This window comes from Syngnathus leptorhynchus, chromosome 18 (genome assembly GCF_054491065.1).
Source record: "Syngnathus leptorhynchus isolate UIUO chromosome 18, UIUO_Slep, whole genome shotgun sequence".
Lineage (NCBI taxonomy): Eukaryota > Metazoa > Chordata > Actinopteri > Syngnathiformes > Syngnathidae > Syngnathus > Syngnathus leptorhynchus.
The window spans coordinates 6,947,185-6,961,891 of record NC_141212.1 but is presented as its reverse complement, the minus strand read 5'-3'; the positions used below and the strand labels follow the sequence as shown (position 1 = coordinate 6,961,891).

Below are 14,707 nucleotides of genomic sequence, written 5' to 3'. Positions count from 1 at the left end.
TGCTTTATCAACAAATAGCATGCACCACTTAATTTTTTTTCAAGTTTTTCAAACTACTGCATTGAAACCATTAATTCCAAGGTCAAACTGTGGCCATCATAAAAACCTTGTTAACTGTGTAAGAAATGTGTTGCAAAAGGGGACATTTGGGGGAATTCACTTTTAAGTATTTTTATATTAAAAATAAAAAAATAATAATAAAAAAACCTTGCTCAGTCATCAGGTGTGAAATGAAAACAAGTGGTGTACCAAAACATGGTGTACCTTCTTAACTCTATGGGGATTCTTCATGCGTCTGCATTTCCTGATGTCCATCTCCGTGGTGTTCACACATCCAGGCTGTGGAGATCAACAACATAGAACCTTACTTTTCAACTTTCAGTATGTTATGCAGGGAGGAGGAGGTGTGAGATAAGGAGTGCAGCAGCATCAATCCCCTCGTGTGCAGTCAGGGGCTTACCACAGGCCGGTGGACATCCCAGAAGGCTCTCTCCTGGCTGTCAAGGATCTTCCTCTCGGTTTTATCTTTTTTCCTGTCAATCCTGCAGAGGAGATGAGTCGGGCTGAGAAATACAACTCAAAGCCGTCTCGTTATCAACACTAGATGAAGGAGAGCAAATCACTACTTGAGGGTTGTGGCTGTTATTAAATCTCAAGGGTATGTGGACTGATAGTGACAAGTAATATGGAGGATTTGACAATTTACCAGCTACTAGCCACTTAGATGACTGGACAGTTGAGCAAACAATACTGATGTTATTGCTTTTGTTTTAGTTGTTGCCATAGTTACAGAGCCCACTTACTTGACCTGGGCCTCAGCCTGCATGTAGATGAACTCCCACTTCCTGGCAAAGGCTCTCTGTAGCCTAGCAAGATTCTCCTGTTGAAAAACATTTATATTGTTATCTCAAAGACATACAGAAAAAAATTAATTAGATATATCATGGTCACATCTGCTGGAGTGTAGCCCAAAGTGGACAAACGGATCAATAAATAATAGGTTGGAGGGGATATTTGGCACCTACCGCCTCATAATCTGCCAGCTCCAGCCTGGTTTTATTCTGCATGGTCCGCTTGCACAGATAGATGGCTGCGGGGGCACACAGGGAGCATTATGAGCTTTCATTTTCACACTACGCACATCCATCTACTCATCCATGCATCTAATACGCTCCTCTTCTTCTAATCACTTTCTCCCCTCTGTTGCTCGGGGATTACCAGGTCGAGAAGTAAAAACTCAGCGGGCTTCTCACGCTTCATCCATCAAGTTGAAGGACACCAAGTGAAATGACGATGGACTAATCTTGTTGACATGTTGCTTCGGCATGGCACAGTGCAGTTTATTGTGTGTGTGTTTTTTCAGCCAAATCTTGATATATTGCAATTTTCAATCTGCCAGAGAGGGCCGGCGCTCCATCACTCTTGTGTGAAGGTTTGAACATGATCGTTTCCGAGACAAATCATAAACGGGTTTGTTTGTTGTGTTGTTGTTGTGACGCGCTCTGTTTCTGCCTGCCTCCGCTTGTTCCAGATTCACGCATCACATCTGCCCACTTCATTCCAAATATGAGTGTCCCGGTTTGAAAGTTTAGCAAATTATTTACTTAGGCTTTGTTTTAACCAGAAAGGACAACTCAATATTGTTCAGTATGATGTTGGAATTCTGTGTGCTGCTGTGGTTGCATTTTGTGAGAGCAGGCAATCAAATCATTCATTAAAAAAATAATAATAATAATTGAAAATGAACACATTTTTACCATAGTCTGTGTTTTCAGGCTCCCAACAATTAGACGGCCAGAAATACGGTGCCTGTGGAAAGAAACAGAGCAAAAAATGGTCGACAGCAAGTGGCTTAAAGATAAAACCGGGTAGATTTTGCGGTTTAATTCATATTCCACAAATGCAATATTAAAGATAAAGATAAAATTGGGTAGATTTTGCGGTTTAATTCATATTCCACAAATGCAATATTAATCAGAGTATTGCTTAGACACAAGGGGGAGTGTAGAACATATTATTGGAAAAGATATATTTTTTTCATTTATCCTTTAAAAAAAAACATCATTTATTTATTTTTGTGTATCATCACAAGCTCCATTATGTGCTTCTGTAGCAAAACATTCCAAATTAACACACACTGCAAAATGTAATAAAAATTTCAGGTGACGGATTTTTTTTCTTTATTTTTTGCCTAAACAAAAGCTTGCTGAAATTGCATTGAGGTACTCTCTGATGCTCAAAATACATATTTTCCCTATCTAAATTGAAGCGATTCAAAATAGCTGACTCCAAATCTTCCTGTATGAGAGGAATCCAGGCGATTTGCAGAGGCGAGGGAACATTGCAGCAGCACAATAAAATGAGAAGCAGAGAAAAGCGCAGGATACACAATGGCTTCTTTGGCATTCAAAGAGCAAACTGGCATCCTACTGTTTTGTTTTGACATAGCACACGAGCTCATATTGAAATTCTATGTCTCTTATTTTTCGACAGTACAGTATTTTCTCGACTGGTACTTTTGGACTTTTCTGTGACAGTAGTAAAGTGAAATAAACAGTGATTATTCTTCTGGACTGGCAAGCGTCTGACGTCTCTTTTGTCTTGCACTTTACTTTGAAGCCAGAGAAGCAAGGTCAAAGAAACGCTGTCCGCTTTAATTAAAATTGCAGCGCCAGCTCTCGTAGGGCGATTCGGCCTTTCCAACGAATCAAAAGCAAACAAGACTATTTGACACAAAGATGGTTGTAATCTTTCCATGCGCTGCCTTTGCTGCTGAGGAACAATGTTTCGTTTTTTTGTTTTTTTTAATTAGCATTTCCAGGGTAAAACACTGGCATAATTAACATACCACTTCAATTACGCTGTCATATTTGCCGATCATGATAGAGGAAAGAAATATCGCCACTCGTTTATCTACCTTTCTGTCCCCGACGTGACTGCCACGTGCCACGTGTCTGTGGCAGGCTTTTGGCCGCCACCAACTAAGTCACCTCTAACCCAAACCAGCACTCCTTGTACGCTTGATGAATATTTGATCAGATCACCATTCATTTTTAATAAGGTCACTGGATCCTAACATAGAACTGAGGATCCTGGAAATGGTGGACAAAGCGTTTTATCACCCAGCATGAGATGAGGGTTGAAGTCTCTATTTTAACAATGCTAATCTTCAACTGATGCTAGTGCTTACCTGAAAACGATAGAAGGTGCCATCATCCTTAAGGGAGAGGACATGGTCAGAGATGGGGAAGAAGTAGCCCTGCGCTGCAATGAGGCTTCCAATGTGCATCGCCTCAGCTAAGGACGAAATGGGTGATGATATTTTCAAACCAAAACAATAATAATAACCTTGCCTCTGGAAAACATACCTGGGTCTTCAATAGAAAGATTCTTCATCATCCACTGAACAATATCTGTACCTGTGTCAGATCACACACACACACACACACACACACACACACACACACACACACACACACACACACACACACACACACACACACAATTATGTTCTTGAAACTCCAATAATGACTCTAAAGACCTCTGACAACGTGTCAAGATAATGACAAACACGATATAGATTAACAGTTTATTTCAGGGTACTTAACACTGCCTATTATTTGACATCACGTCATTCTTCTACCACTCTGACCATTTCCCCCAAAGTAGCTGCCGTTCTATTCTCCATCATTTATTACTTCCATCACCCTCGGCACCGACTAAGGCGAAACTCCACCCACGACAGCAGTAAAAGCTAGTTTACTGATATCATCTGCTTATAAGGGCAATCCATATGTGCAAAGAGTCAGACATTACGAAACTGTGTATGTGTAATATGTGAAATTAATGGTTTCCATCCAATGTTCTCAACCCTAAATCGAGGTCTAGACAATCTACCAGGTTTTACTGATGACTTTGTTTTTCACTTCCCCAGCAGCAGCTCCACTGAAGCAGTCAGGGGTTGATTGTCTTGCTTGAGGGCACCTTGACAGCAGGAGGACGGCATTACTCATTTTATTTCCGCGTTCACATTTTCTACGGTGAACATTTAATCATATGTTTTCCTCCAACTTTCCCTTGAGTTATTTAAGCCTCTCGATCCTGTTCATCACATAGGAAACACAGTGCTAGCTCCTCTGGGTTTCTGTTTTGATGATATATAACCGGAAAGAGAATGTTTGAACCAACTTACCGGTGACGACACTGGGGATTTTGGTCATGAAACTTTTGACTGTCCTGATGGGAACGCCTTCTGTCTCATCCTGGATAAGAGTAACAATGTCTTCAATCTGGAAAGTAGAAAGTCAATGAGTGTTTACTCTCAATCCGTATCTGGCTTCTTTATTATGTTGCAACATAGTTGGGGAAAAAATTAATAATAATAATAATGATAATAATAATAATAATCCAAGGCGGCTCGGTGGCGCAGTGGGTAGCACGTCCGCCTCACAGTTAGGAGGGTGCGGGTTCGATTCCACCTCCGGCCCTCCCTGTGTGGAGTTTGCATGTTCTCCCCGTGTCCGCGTGGGTTTTCTCCGGGCACTCCGGTTTCCTCCCACATCCCAAAAACATGCTTGGTAGGCCGATTGAGCACTCCAAATTGTCCCTAGGTGTGAGTGCGAGTGCGAATGGTTGTTCGTCTCTGTGTGCCCTGCGATTGGTTGGCAACCAGTTCAGGGTGTCCCCCGCCTACTGCCCGATGACGGCTGGGATAGGCTCCAGCACGCCCGCGACCCCAGTGGGGACTAAGCGGTTCAGAAAATGAATGAATGAATGAATGAATGAATGAATGAATGAATGATAATCCATGGGCAGCTCGGTGGAACACTGGGTAGCACGTCCGCCTTACAGTTAGGAGGGTGCGAGTTTGATTCCACCTCCGGCCCTCCCTGTGTGGATTTTGCACTGAGCCGCCCATGATAATAATGAATAAATAAAATACTGCAAATAATAAAAAATAAACATACTAAAAACAATAAAACTAATGAAAATAATACAAATAAACGATTCAGTCTGAAATAGTTTGCTCTCTAATTAAAGACAAAATTGTGTCAGCTATCGGTTTGTTTACTCAAACATGACAGTTCCAAGACTGGTGCTAAGGCTGCTTTCACGGCACACAAAAAAAGCAAACAGCAGTTTGACATGTTTCAAAATCAAAAATGGTGCCTAACTTATGTAAATCTCCAAAAGTGGTGACAGACGGAAAATTCACAGCCATTTACATCCAGCGCAGATGTTTACAGCCCATGCGGAAAATCCAACTGACAAGCCTTCTGTTTGAGGAGACGGTACTATCAAGTCTGCTGTCGTCCCTGTTTTGAAAAAACACATCCTGGCTGCCTGCCATTGGCTACTGAACATTCCGATCATCATCACCATTCTAACAAGTCTGAATGTTGAGGCAGCTCTCCGAATGACTGCAGCTGTCATGTTACTATCCACTCCACAAAAATAATAACTTTAAACGGACAAGTTATTTTTGTTGGATTTGAAAATACTTCTGACGTAATTCTCGAGGATGCCTGGATCGCCATTGTAAGATAGCGAGCAAAAATTACTTTGCATTTAAAAACTCAATCAGAGCCCACTGTGGCTTTCTTGAACACATTAAGACATCCTGCTGAGAGAAAATGTCAGTGGAGGCCCTTGGGGGGGACGTTTACTCATACATTTGTTGACAGAAAAGAATCACAAACATTGGAAGGCAAACTAGTGGCTACCTGTTTGTGTAACTCCATAGTGTAACCGATTGTGTCTTATTTCAAATCGTTCAGAACAAGATTAAATGTTTCTTGCCCAAAACTTGATGACGCACTTTAAACAACTATTGACCACCAGGTCAAGTGTAAGATAGGAAATGTCTGCGAAGACCTCAAGGTTCTAAAACAAAGACACTTAGTGTAGCATTAAATCCCTGCGATTTGCAACTGATTGGAAGCTCCTCCTACACAGTCGTGCGTCATTTGCCTCAGCTACTTTGGCTCCTACACACTCAAGTGCTGAGACATTGATTGCATGCTCCTCTTTGGCAAAAGTGGCAATTGCACCGTGATTAGAAAGTCAATATGTAGCCAAGAACTTTCAAGTTATAGAAGGTTTTTCTTTTAAGTACTGTAAAATGTACTACAATTGTACGTTACAAAAATTACACACAATGAGACGCAATCTCAAAGTGAACTTGCCATTCATCCAGAGTGGGTGTAATGACTCATAGCGATGATGGAGAATGGTCTTCCGACAGCAAGTGCAGGTTTTATGTATATGCGAAGGTCAGACGCGAGGCCTGGCTGACAGTCATGATGGCGATGAGTCTTCCTGGTTTCACGCCAGTGCGCCTGGCAGCCAACGGGATGTGACGCTTAATGGAAGTGTAATGACGACAGGATGGCTTCTGCACACTTGACTGCCAGTGCGGCTCTGCCTGACAAGCGAGGAGAGATGATCCCGGAAAAATAGATGAGACCAGTCACAACTTCAGGACCGCCAAATAACTTGATGCCTCTCTCGAAAACGAATTGCTTCATTTTTTTCCCCACAGCTGATGAAATGATGAACTACAGAATTGGTGGGGCAACTAACAGTTAGAATAGAACTTGTGTTTACTTGAAATAAGATTGAAATAATTTCCATAATACATCCATAAAGTAATACACAACTAATGCAGCTTATTTTCCCCAATGGCCTACCCCATCCATCATTCTATCTTTGCCAAACAATCCCTTTTTTTTTTACATTGAATGAATTCTAACTCCGTGGAAGGCTTTTGGCAGGCAACCTTACAGGGCAGCTTATTATTTGGCTTGTCAGGTGAAGGTTGGGGTCCAATCACTAGCCCCCCCCCCCAAGTCTTCATAATTCTCAATCTCCCAAGTAAATATATTTTTGAACCAGAAAGTATGAATTTGTATTAAAAATAGGTCAGACGGCTCATTTAAAGTTGCGGTTTGCTGTCTGGCTCAGCGCAAAGCAGCCAAACAGAACGGAAATGTAAATTGAGGGCAAATATTCCCTGGGCAATAATCGATTGAGACAAGTTTTCAGTGCTCCCAGCGGTGGCGAGGGGCACGGTAACAGTGCTGACCTCTCAAATACATCCATACCTGGCAGAATGTAAGTAAACATCTCGGTGTGGGGCTGATTATTTGCTCCCTGTCCTCGTTTGTCCGTTTTCCCTACAGCAAAGTGTTATTAGCGTGAATGAACATTTTCAATGCGTGCTCCCTTAATGAAACCAACACCCCAGACGGATCGTTCCATCTTCATTTATAATAATTATACCAGCTAATGTGACATCCCGGCTTCTTCTTCAACTTCCTCAAGTTTCACTTTGAGACAGGCAAACAGAACGCAACCGCCATGGTCCAATGCAATCTATTCGGTTCCACCTACCATGAGGCGGAGGTCCATCAAAACCTCAACTGTATTTAAATATTGCATGTTATCTCAGGTCAGAATTGTACCATAATTTCTGGGTTGGGGCTGAAAATTGCATTCAGACCACATACATCAATATCAGTGTGAAGCGAGGAATGGCTGGCTCAGCAGTTTTCCAGCTTCATTCGTATGACCAACCATACTGTCACCTAATGATGCCTATTTGTACAACAGCTTGGATAAACAAGTATGAAATAGAGAAACCCTTCAAAATGATCCCATGGAGAAATACCTCATGGCATTTGCATCTTGTATACAAACTTCATAGATGGAAGCAGAGCAGCAAAGAGCAAAGCAAAGTAATAGCTTGATCTTTCCGGGGGTGAAACAAATGAACTAAGAGGCAATCCAATTATTGGCGTTAGTATTCAAGGTAGAACAACAGCAAGCTCATATATCTACCTGGCATCCCGGAGCGCAATTGATTGCACCGATGGACCCCTGGGACCTTCGGGTGATAGATGGAGAGGCCACACATTACTCCTCCAGCACTTTTTACCTACCGGGTTCTAGGACAGGCCCATTCATTGTAACCCCATCTCAAAGCCATTTCCTTAGTTTTTTCTCGAGAAGATAACCATGGTGGAGATCGTAGAGCTTCCGGTACTTTTAAGCCATTTGTGATGAACCTTGAGTAGCCAATAAAATAAGGGGGGGGGGGGGGGGGGGGGGGGGCAAAACGAAAGTGCATTGAATCAAACAGAATTGTTCCACTTTAAAATGTATCGAGATACTAATTGAATCATTTTTTATTGGAGAGAGATATCTTTGAAGGAAACGCACCAGTTACAGTACTGACAAGTTCTTTTATATAAATGTAAAATGACAACAGGAAACTCTTGGATCATACCATCTTGAATCGAATCACAATCTGTATCAAATCAAACCAAATGATTCCACTTTACAATTAAACCATCCAGTAATTATATTATCCTCAAAGATGTATCGATTCCGAATTACACATCGGCAAGCTCGCTCAGTTCCTCGCATATCAAACAAAAAGCACTGTCGCTTTTGACGAGTCGAGCGATGGCACAAAATTCCCTAATGGGCAAAAAGAGGTCCAATTCATGAATCTGGCTTGAGCAGTCAAGGAAAACGTTCACTTTGGAAAGTCATTTCTTTTCAGTGTGGCGTGGAGAGAGATAGCAAGCGCGCTATTAGTAGGCAAAGCACTAAACTTTTATTCCCTCGAGGCTGCTGGATGGGAGATTAACGCACCTTTAGTTACTCCACCACTAAACATGCACACATTGTCCAATTATTGCTGTATAAGGACTTTTTTTGGGGGGGGGGGCAATGATGGATGATGTAGGGTCTGAAAAAATAGGAAGCCGATGAAGCCGATAGAAAGACAAAATGTCACTCTAATATTACCAAGCAGAGAGAAGGTCCGAGAATGCAATATTGAACACAGCTGAGTGAGAGAAGACTTTCACGCGGCCATCAATTATTTATTCTTGCGTGCAAAAATGTGTGAGGAAAATGGATGGCACTAAAACATACATCATGTGGCTATAGAATGAGGAATCACAAGAAACAAAAGTCTTGGACAAGGATTGAGATTGGGCCTGAGCTACTGCCCGATGTCGAGTGGAAGAAAAAGTAGTTCCTCCAAACTGCTTATAATTGAGATAAGATCAATAGTGACTTTCCCTGCTAATGACATGACATTTGAAAATATTTTCAATTTAATGTGAGAATCACTTCCAGAGAATAAAAATCTGCTATCAGCGTCATTAGTATTTCAGTATCGATCAGCAGACTTTGTGTTGAAATATTTGTCGGCTTGGCTGTGCTCCAGCTCACCAATAACTCGAATGAAGACAAATTGGGATTCATGATTGTTTTAAAGATGTCCATGACAGCAAAAGAAAATCTATGCACATCTTATGATCAGCTCTGCCGTGACATGCATGTCTTTTGGATTTTGGCTGCGGAGTGATCTTTAAAGATGTCAAGTTGATCAAGTAGAGCAATAGGCGTTTCAACGCCCGCCTTCGGTTCTCAAAGCTGCTAAAAGGCCAATATGATGCAGATCGTGTCACAATAGAAACCTTACAGGAAGCTAATGGACTGTTGCACAGCTGGTATGGAACAAATGTTTTGTGCAGGCACCAGAAAACCCCAAACATATATCCAATGACAATATCACTCACTTGGGAAAATTAGATTTTTGTTGATTCACCATAAATAATTTGAATTTTATTTTATTTTATTTCATTATATTTATTATTCTATTTTAATTTTAACAATTTTACACATTCTCTTTTGGACTTATTGCAGCTTTTCATTTTCTACTAGCTGAAGCAATAAAAAGACACGAGCAGTCATTTGTAGGGCAATCGTGAATGGGACTTGATGTTAGCAACTCTTATTAAACTTAACACTGTTAAAGCTGAGTGGATTAAAGGGATTGAAGGACATTAATTTAAAATGACTGCTACAGGGCAGAATTGTCAGTACTATATTTTTTTATCTCTTGGATGCTTTGCTTGCTAAAACCATCAACTGGGTTTATCATAAAACGTTTGAATGAGGTTAAATTTTATTAGGAATGGGCGAGTGCCAATAACAGGTATCGGTGCTGATACCAGTTTTAGTTCACAATGTGGTGACTCGATACTAGTATCGCTGCTCTATTATTAGAAACTTTAAATTAGAAGATTGCCATTAATTTCATGCAATTTTAAGGAATATTGGCTGTATTAGTATACTATATAGATCTTTATTTAAAATTATCTATCACTGTTTTTTAAGGATAAATTTTATGTAAAAAATAAATAAATAAGTATCAAAGGTACCAGTATTTGGTATCGGAGCATACAGCGCATACACCTTCTTGCTAAATGAAAACCAAACCAAGACTATCAATGCAAAAACATGATGATAACATTCCAGCTCATTGGTAACCTCGAAGACAGTTTAATTAGTAAGCAAATGTCACATGCATTTTGAAACACAGTCAAGCGTGATATGTCACCAAGCTATACAAGTTACTGCTAAGCCCGTGCAGGTTAATTGGATAGCTTTGACCCCTATAGACAAAGCTGCTGCCATATAGACAGACGCGAGAGAGCGCGGAAGGGGCTGTTGGAAAAGATTAGCAACATAACATCAGCATACACACAGGAGGCAATTAAACTGCTCAAGTAATGGCCAGTCAAACCGTGTGTGTTAAGTTAGGTGGAACTTCTGCCGTTACCATGGCAACCCTTGACTGCCAAATTTAATATGTTAACATTGCACGGTTCCATTACATTTTGGTGAGTAGCACATATTAACTGTAAATTAAAATGAACAGAAACTGCTGCTGATAAATGAGAAATGTAAAATGTAAAAAAATAAAACAAATACTTCCAGCACAACTTGAATGAAAAATGTTCAAATTAAGAATGACTTATCTCTTTATATGCTTTCTAGTTGAGTTCTGCCCAACACAATTTTTTTGTGCGTGTTTATGCATGAAACTAAATCTTTTAAGAACCACATTTGAATCCCACCAGCTTTGTGGCTGACAAAGTGTGACGGCAGAGGAAGAGGTTTACTATTTATTTTTTAAATTTTTTAAAGTCCCTACCTGCCAACTACTTGAACTGAAGCCATGCCAGTCTAAAAATGTCTCCTCATCGGTTATTAACAATGAAAAGCATGTCTGTAAAATGGCCAGCGTTATTTTGAACATAAAAACAATGTTTGACCATTTCTAAAGGCTATATCAACCTTTTAATTTACATACTGTTTCATATTTCTTAACTGACTGCTCTTTTACTGCTTCATAGTAGGTGTACAGGGTCGGTTTTGAACACCCACTCCAGTTACCAAATATGGTTCCAAGCCAATTAAAGCTGAAGTGGGATTTGTCTTGCAAATAAACCTCCAAGATGCATCACTTGGGATCGAGTGATTCATTTTAATAGCGCTTGGTTATGTCGAATATAAAGCGTGAACTGAAGCGTGTGCCGCACAGCAACTAAGCGGAGTAAAAATAACCAACATCTTCCTCAAATGAACACAAAGCTTTAGCTTTAGCTGACTCACTTTAGCCAGCCAGGGACGCATCTAGGCAGGAACCTAGGCAAGAACCCGGAGCCGCCCACCATCCAAAAAATAAAAAAGATCAATCAGCAGCCACTTTGGCTTGGGGCCAATTACCTGGATAGCCTGCAAAGCTGCGTCATCTCTGGTCACAGTGAAGCACACCAATATAGTTTATCCCCCCCCAACATTGTCAGCTTCTCAGCATGCTTGCACTCAGGCACCATTTTTTTCCCTTCCATTTTTCACACAGTAATTCAGAGAGTAACACCGAGTCATTTGTGAGCATGCAGCCTCAGACCTCCCTGCGGGAGCGAGAGCATTTCTGTCAACAGCTCTTTGTAGCTCTTTTTCCAAACCACACGGCTTAACGTGTACATTTGCTGCCACCAGTCAAGCTATTTATTTAATACATTTTCATACATTAGTTGCACCCAGAATTCTTAATTTACTTGCAGCTTTTTGACTCACTCTGCAACGTCTTGAATGCTTTTGCCTCCATTAAAAATTCAAGCAATACATTGAAGGAATGGGGTCGAAATACAGAAAGTCTTGCCTAGCTACAAAAACAAGATATGCTCAAACTTCATTGAATAAAGTACAGAAGCAGACAAGTATATTCACATATTAAATCAATAAAAGAAACATTTTAAGCACATTATTATACCTGCAGACCAAACCAATAAAGACATAACTAGACATTTTTATATATGGTGATGACATAGGTTTTTATAACTTCATGATCTGATATGTATTTTTGTGCACTTTGAAATAACAAATGTTTGTTGATATATTGCCTGAATAGCATAACGACCCTGAAGAAACTGTTTAATGCACGCCTGATGTTATTCTAATTCACGAACACGGCCCAAGGTGTCTAAGAATGTTTTGTACCTGATTATATCTTATGTTTTGATTAATGCTTGATGTGACGTATTTTGCCTATTGCTAGACGCCAGCCTTGCATTACTATTGAATGTTCTGGACAGAAAGAAAATGTTTTGACTAATAATGAAAAATACGGTCGGAAGCATAATTAAACTAAGAATGTGACAATGCAAACAAGTAGATGGAGTGTCAAAAGAACAAACAAACAAATGCATGGTAAGTGGTCAGTAAGAACTTTGCATAGTCAGGGAACATTAACGAATTGATGATGATAAGTCCATACAAAATGACAAAAGTGGAAGGATGATGAATGGAAGAGGTGCGACAGTGTATGTGCAAGAATGGAGGAGAACGTTTTCAGGAAGGTCACTTGGAGATAAAACCAGCAGGTGCCAGAGAGAGACAGCCAAGAACCCGGCCAAAGATGATCGCCTAGGCCCCCACACACATCGAATCTCCCATAATCAGCACCCAACCCCACGAAACCAGCTCTCACCGAACCAGCACCCACTCCCATGGAATCAAACACTCCTGCGAACTTGCCCCACCCCAAAGACTCATCACTCATCAAACTCGGCCCACACCGGCATGTCCAACTGAATATAAGCGGACCAAAAAAAGCTTGAACATTGCCTTTTCTGAATGGAGACTTTCTGCTCTTGAGCAAGGCCCGGCGCTGTAATGTACTTTACTGAAAACAGAGCTTTCTTAACAAGAATTGTGATTGAACTCAACCAACCTGTGTAAGTCTAAATTTTGTTTCGGTGTCTTAGACCTTTCCTAAAACTGAAGAAATAAAACGAGCACGCAGTGAGTAAATTGGATAACAGGTGATTGGCTATGGCTTCCGCCGTGAGGCGTGGATCGCGCGCTTCCCAAATTGTGGACCAAATCCAACAACATACATGATGAAAGAGTCTCAAGAGGGACAATTACGCCGAGAGACATAATGAGGACGGACGTCCTTGTGCATATTAATGTGCTGTTAGTTGTTTACACAAACATGAAAGTTTGCAGCATAAACAGTACTTTAAGACGACGGTGCTGTGGTGGAGAGAGTGAGCAGCACCAGATTCCTGGGGGTGCACATCAGTGAGGACCTCTCCTGGACCACCAACGCTACGTCGCTGGCGAAGAAAGCTAAGCGCCGCCTGTACTTTCTGCGGAAACTCAGGCGAGCAAGTGCTCCTCCTGCCATCATGACAACCATTCTACCGCTGCACCATTGAGAGCGTCCTCTCCAGTTGTATCACTGTGTGGGGTGGTGGCTGCACTGAATACAACATGAAAGCTCTGCAGCACATGGTAAGATCATTGGGGCTCCGCTCCCCTCCCCTCCCTGAAGGACATTTACACCTCCCATCTCACCCGCAAGGCGCCCGCGATTGTGTGTGATGTGAGTCACCCCGCTCACTCTTTGTTTGATCTTCTGCCCTCTGGGAAGAGGTACAGATGCCTGCACTCCCGCACCACCAGACTCGCCAACAGCTTCATACTCCAAGCTGTCAGGATCCTGAATTCTCTCCCCCCTCCACTGCATAACATCCTGTTCTTTTGCGCTATATTCTGGCTGTCTGCACGCTTGCTCCATTTTGCTGCTCTTATTTATCTATTTATTTATTTATTGTTTATTTATTTGGGTTATTTGCTTATTACTTATTCATCGCTCTTGTCTATTCGTTTTTACTCTTTGTGCTATTTGCTTGTATCTGTTGTGTAATGTGTCTAGTCACCGTTGGACGGTGGGAAACGTAATTTCGATCTCTTTGTGTGTCTTAACATGTGAAGACATTGACAATAAAGCTGACTTTGACTTTGACAGACGCATTTTTTCAATTACTATTATACTAAAGTGCCGGCTCAAACTTTGACCAGAACCTCCTTAACTATTTGCTCACCTTTCAAAACATCAATTTCTAACAATGGACTCAAAATTGATGACTGCCAACATTTTTCAATAGAGCGTAATGTACAGGCCACAGCCTTAATGTTACATCAACATACAACCCACATAACGTTGTTACAGCTTTTCCCTGATAGATATTGATCACTCACTTCCATAAAAGACTTGTCCGTCAGTTCGACAACATTCATCCCTATGAAATATTAACACTCTCAAAGCACACTTGCGGATTAAATGAGAGTTAAGTGCTCCAAACTTTGAAGCTCTTGTATGTAGTTGCTTAAGATGTTAAAGTGGCTCCCTAATGCAAACCAAAATGTGATCTGTGTTGGAATGTTGTTACAGGACTGATGACAAAGGAAAATACAACCAATTATTTATAGCGCAGAAATGAATGGAACAGGCTTGAATATTGTTGTGCTCGGATCAATGAAGATGGAG

At 41.1% G+C, this 14,707-nt stretch overlaps 1 protein-coding gene across 6 annotated transcripts in view; it reads right to left on the bottom strand.

Annotated features, from left to right (window-relative positions):
- rgs6 (regulator of G protein signaling 6) overlaps positions 1 to 14,707 on the bottom strand; it is a 30,893-nt gene that overhangs the window by 6,874 nt on the left and 9,312 nt on the right. For 3 of the 6 annotated variants that reach the window (XR_015068855.1, XM_085937232.1, XM_085937233.1), the window contains 8 exons: positions 4,193 to 4,289; positions 3,369 to 3,419; positions 3,191 to 3,297; positions 1,758 to 1,809; positions 1,026 to 1,090; positions 804 to 880; positions 461 to 542; positions 265 to 339 (listed from right to left, as the gene is read on the bottom strand). Coding sequence is in view for 5 of the 6 variants with exons in the window: in XM_085937232.1 (XP_085793358.1) it covers positions 265 to 339; positions 461 to 542; positions 804 to 880; positions 1,026 to 1,090; positions 1,758 to 1,809; positions 3,191 to 3,297; positions 3,369 to 3,419; positions 4,193 to 4,289 (606 nt within the window). In the remaining variant the exon portion in view is untranslated. Of the gene's footprint in view, positions 1 to 264; positions 340 to 460; positions 543 to 803; positions 881 to 1,025; positions 1,091 to 1,757; positions 1,810 to 3,190; positions 3,298 to 3,368; positions 3,420 to 4,192; positions 4,290 to 6,185; positions 6,841 to 7,839; positions 8,067 to 14,707 lie in introns of those variants that run through there. The other 3 variants (XM_085937234.1, XM_085937237.1, XM_085937235.1) reach the window with 3 other exon arrangements.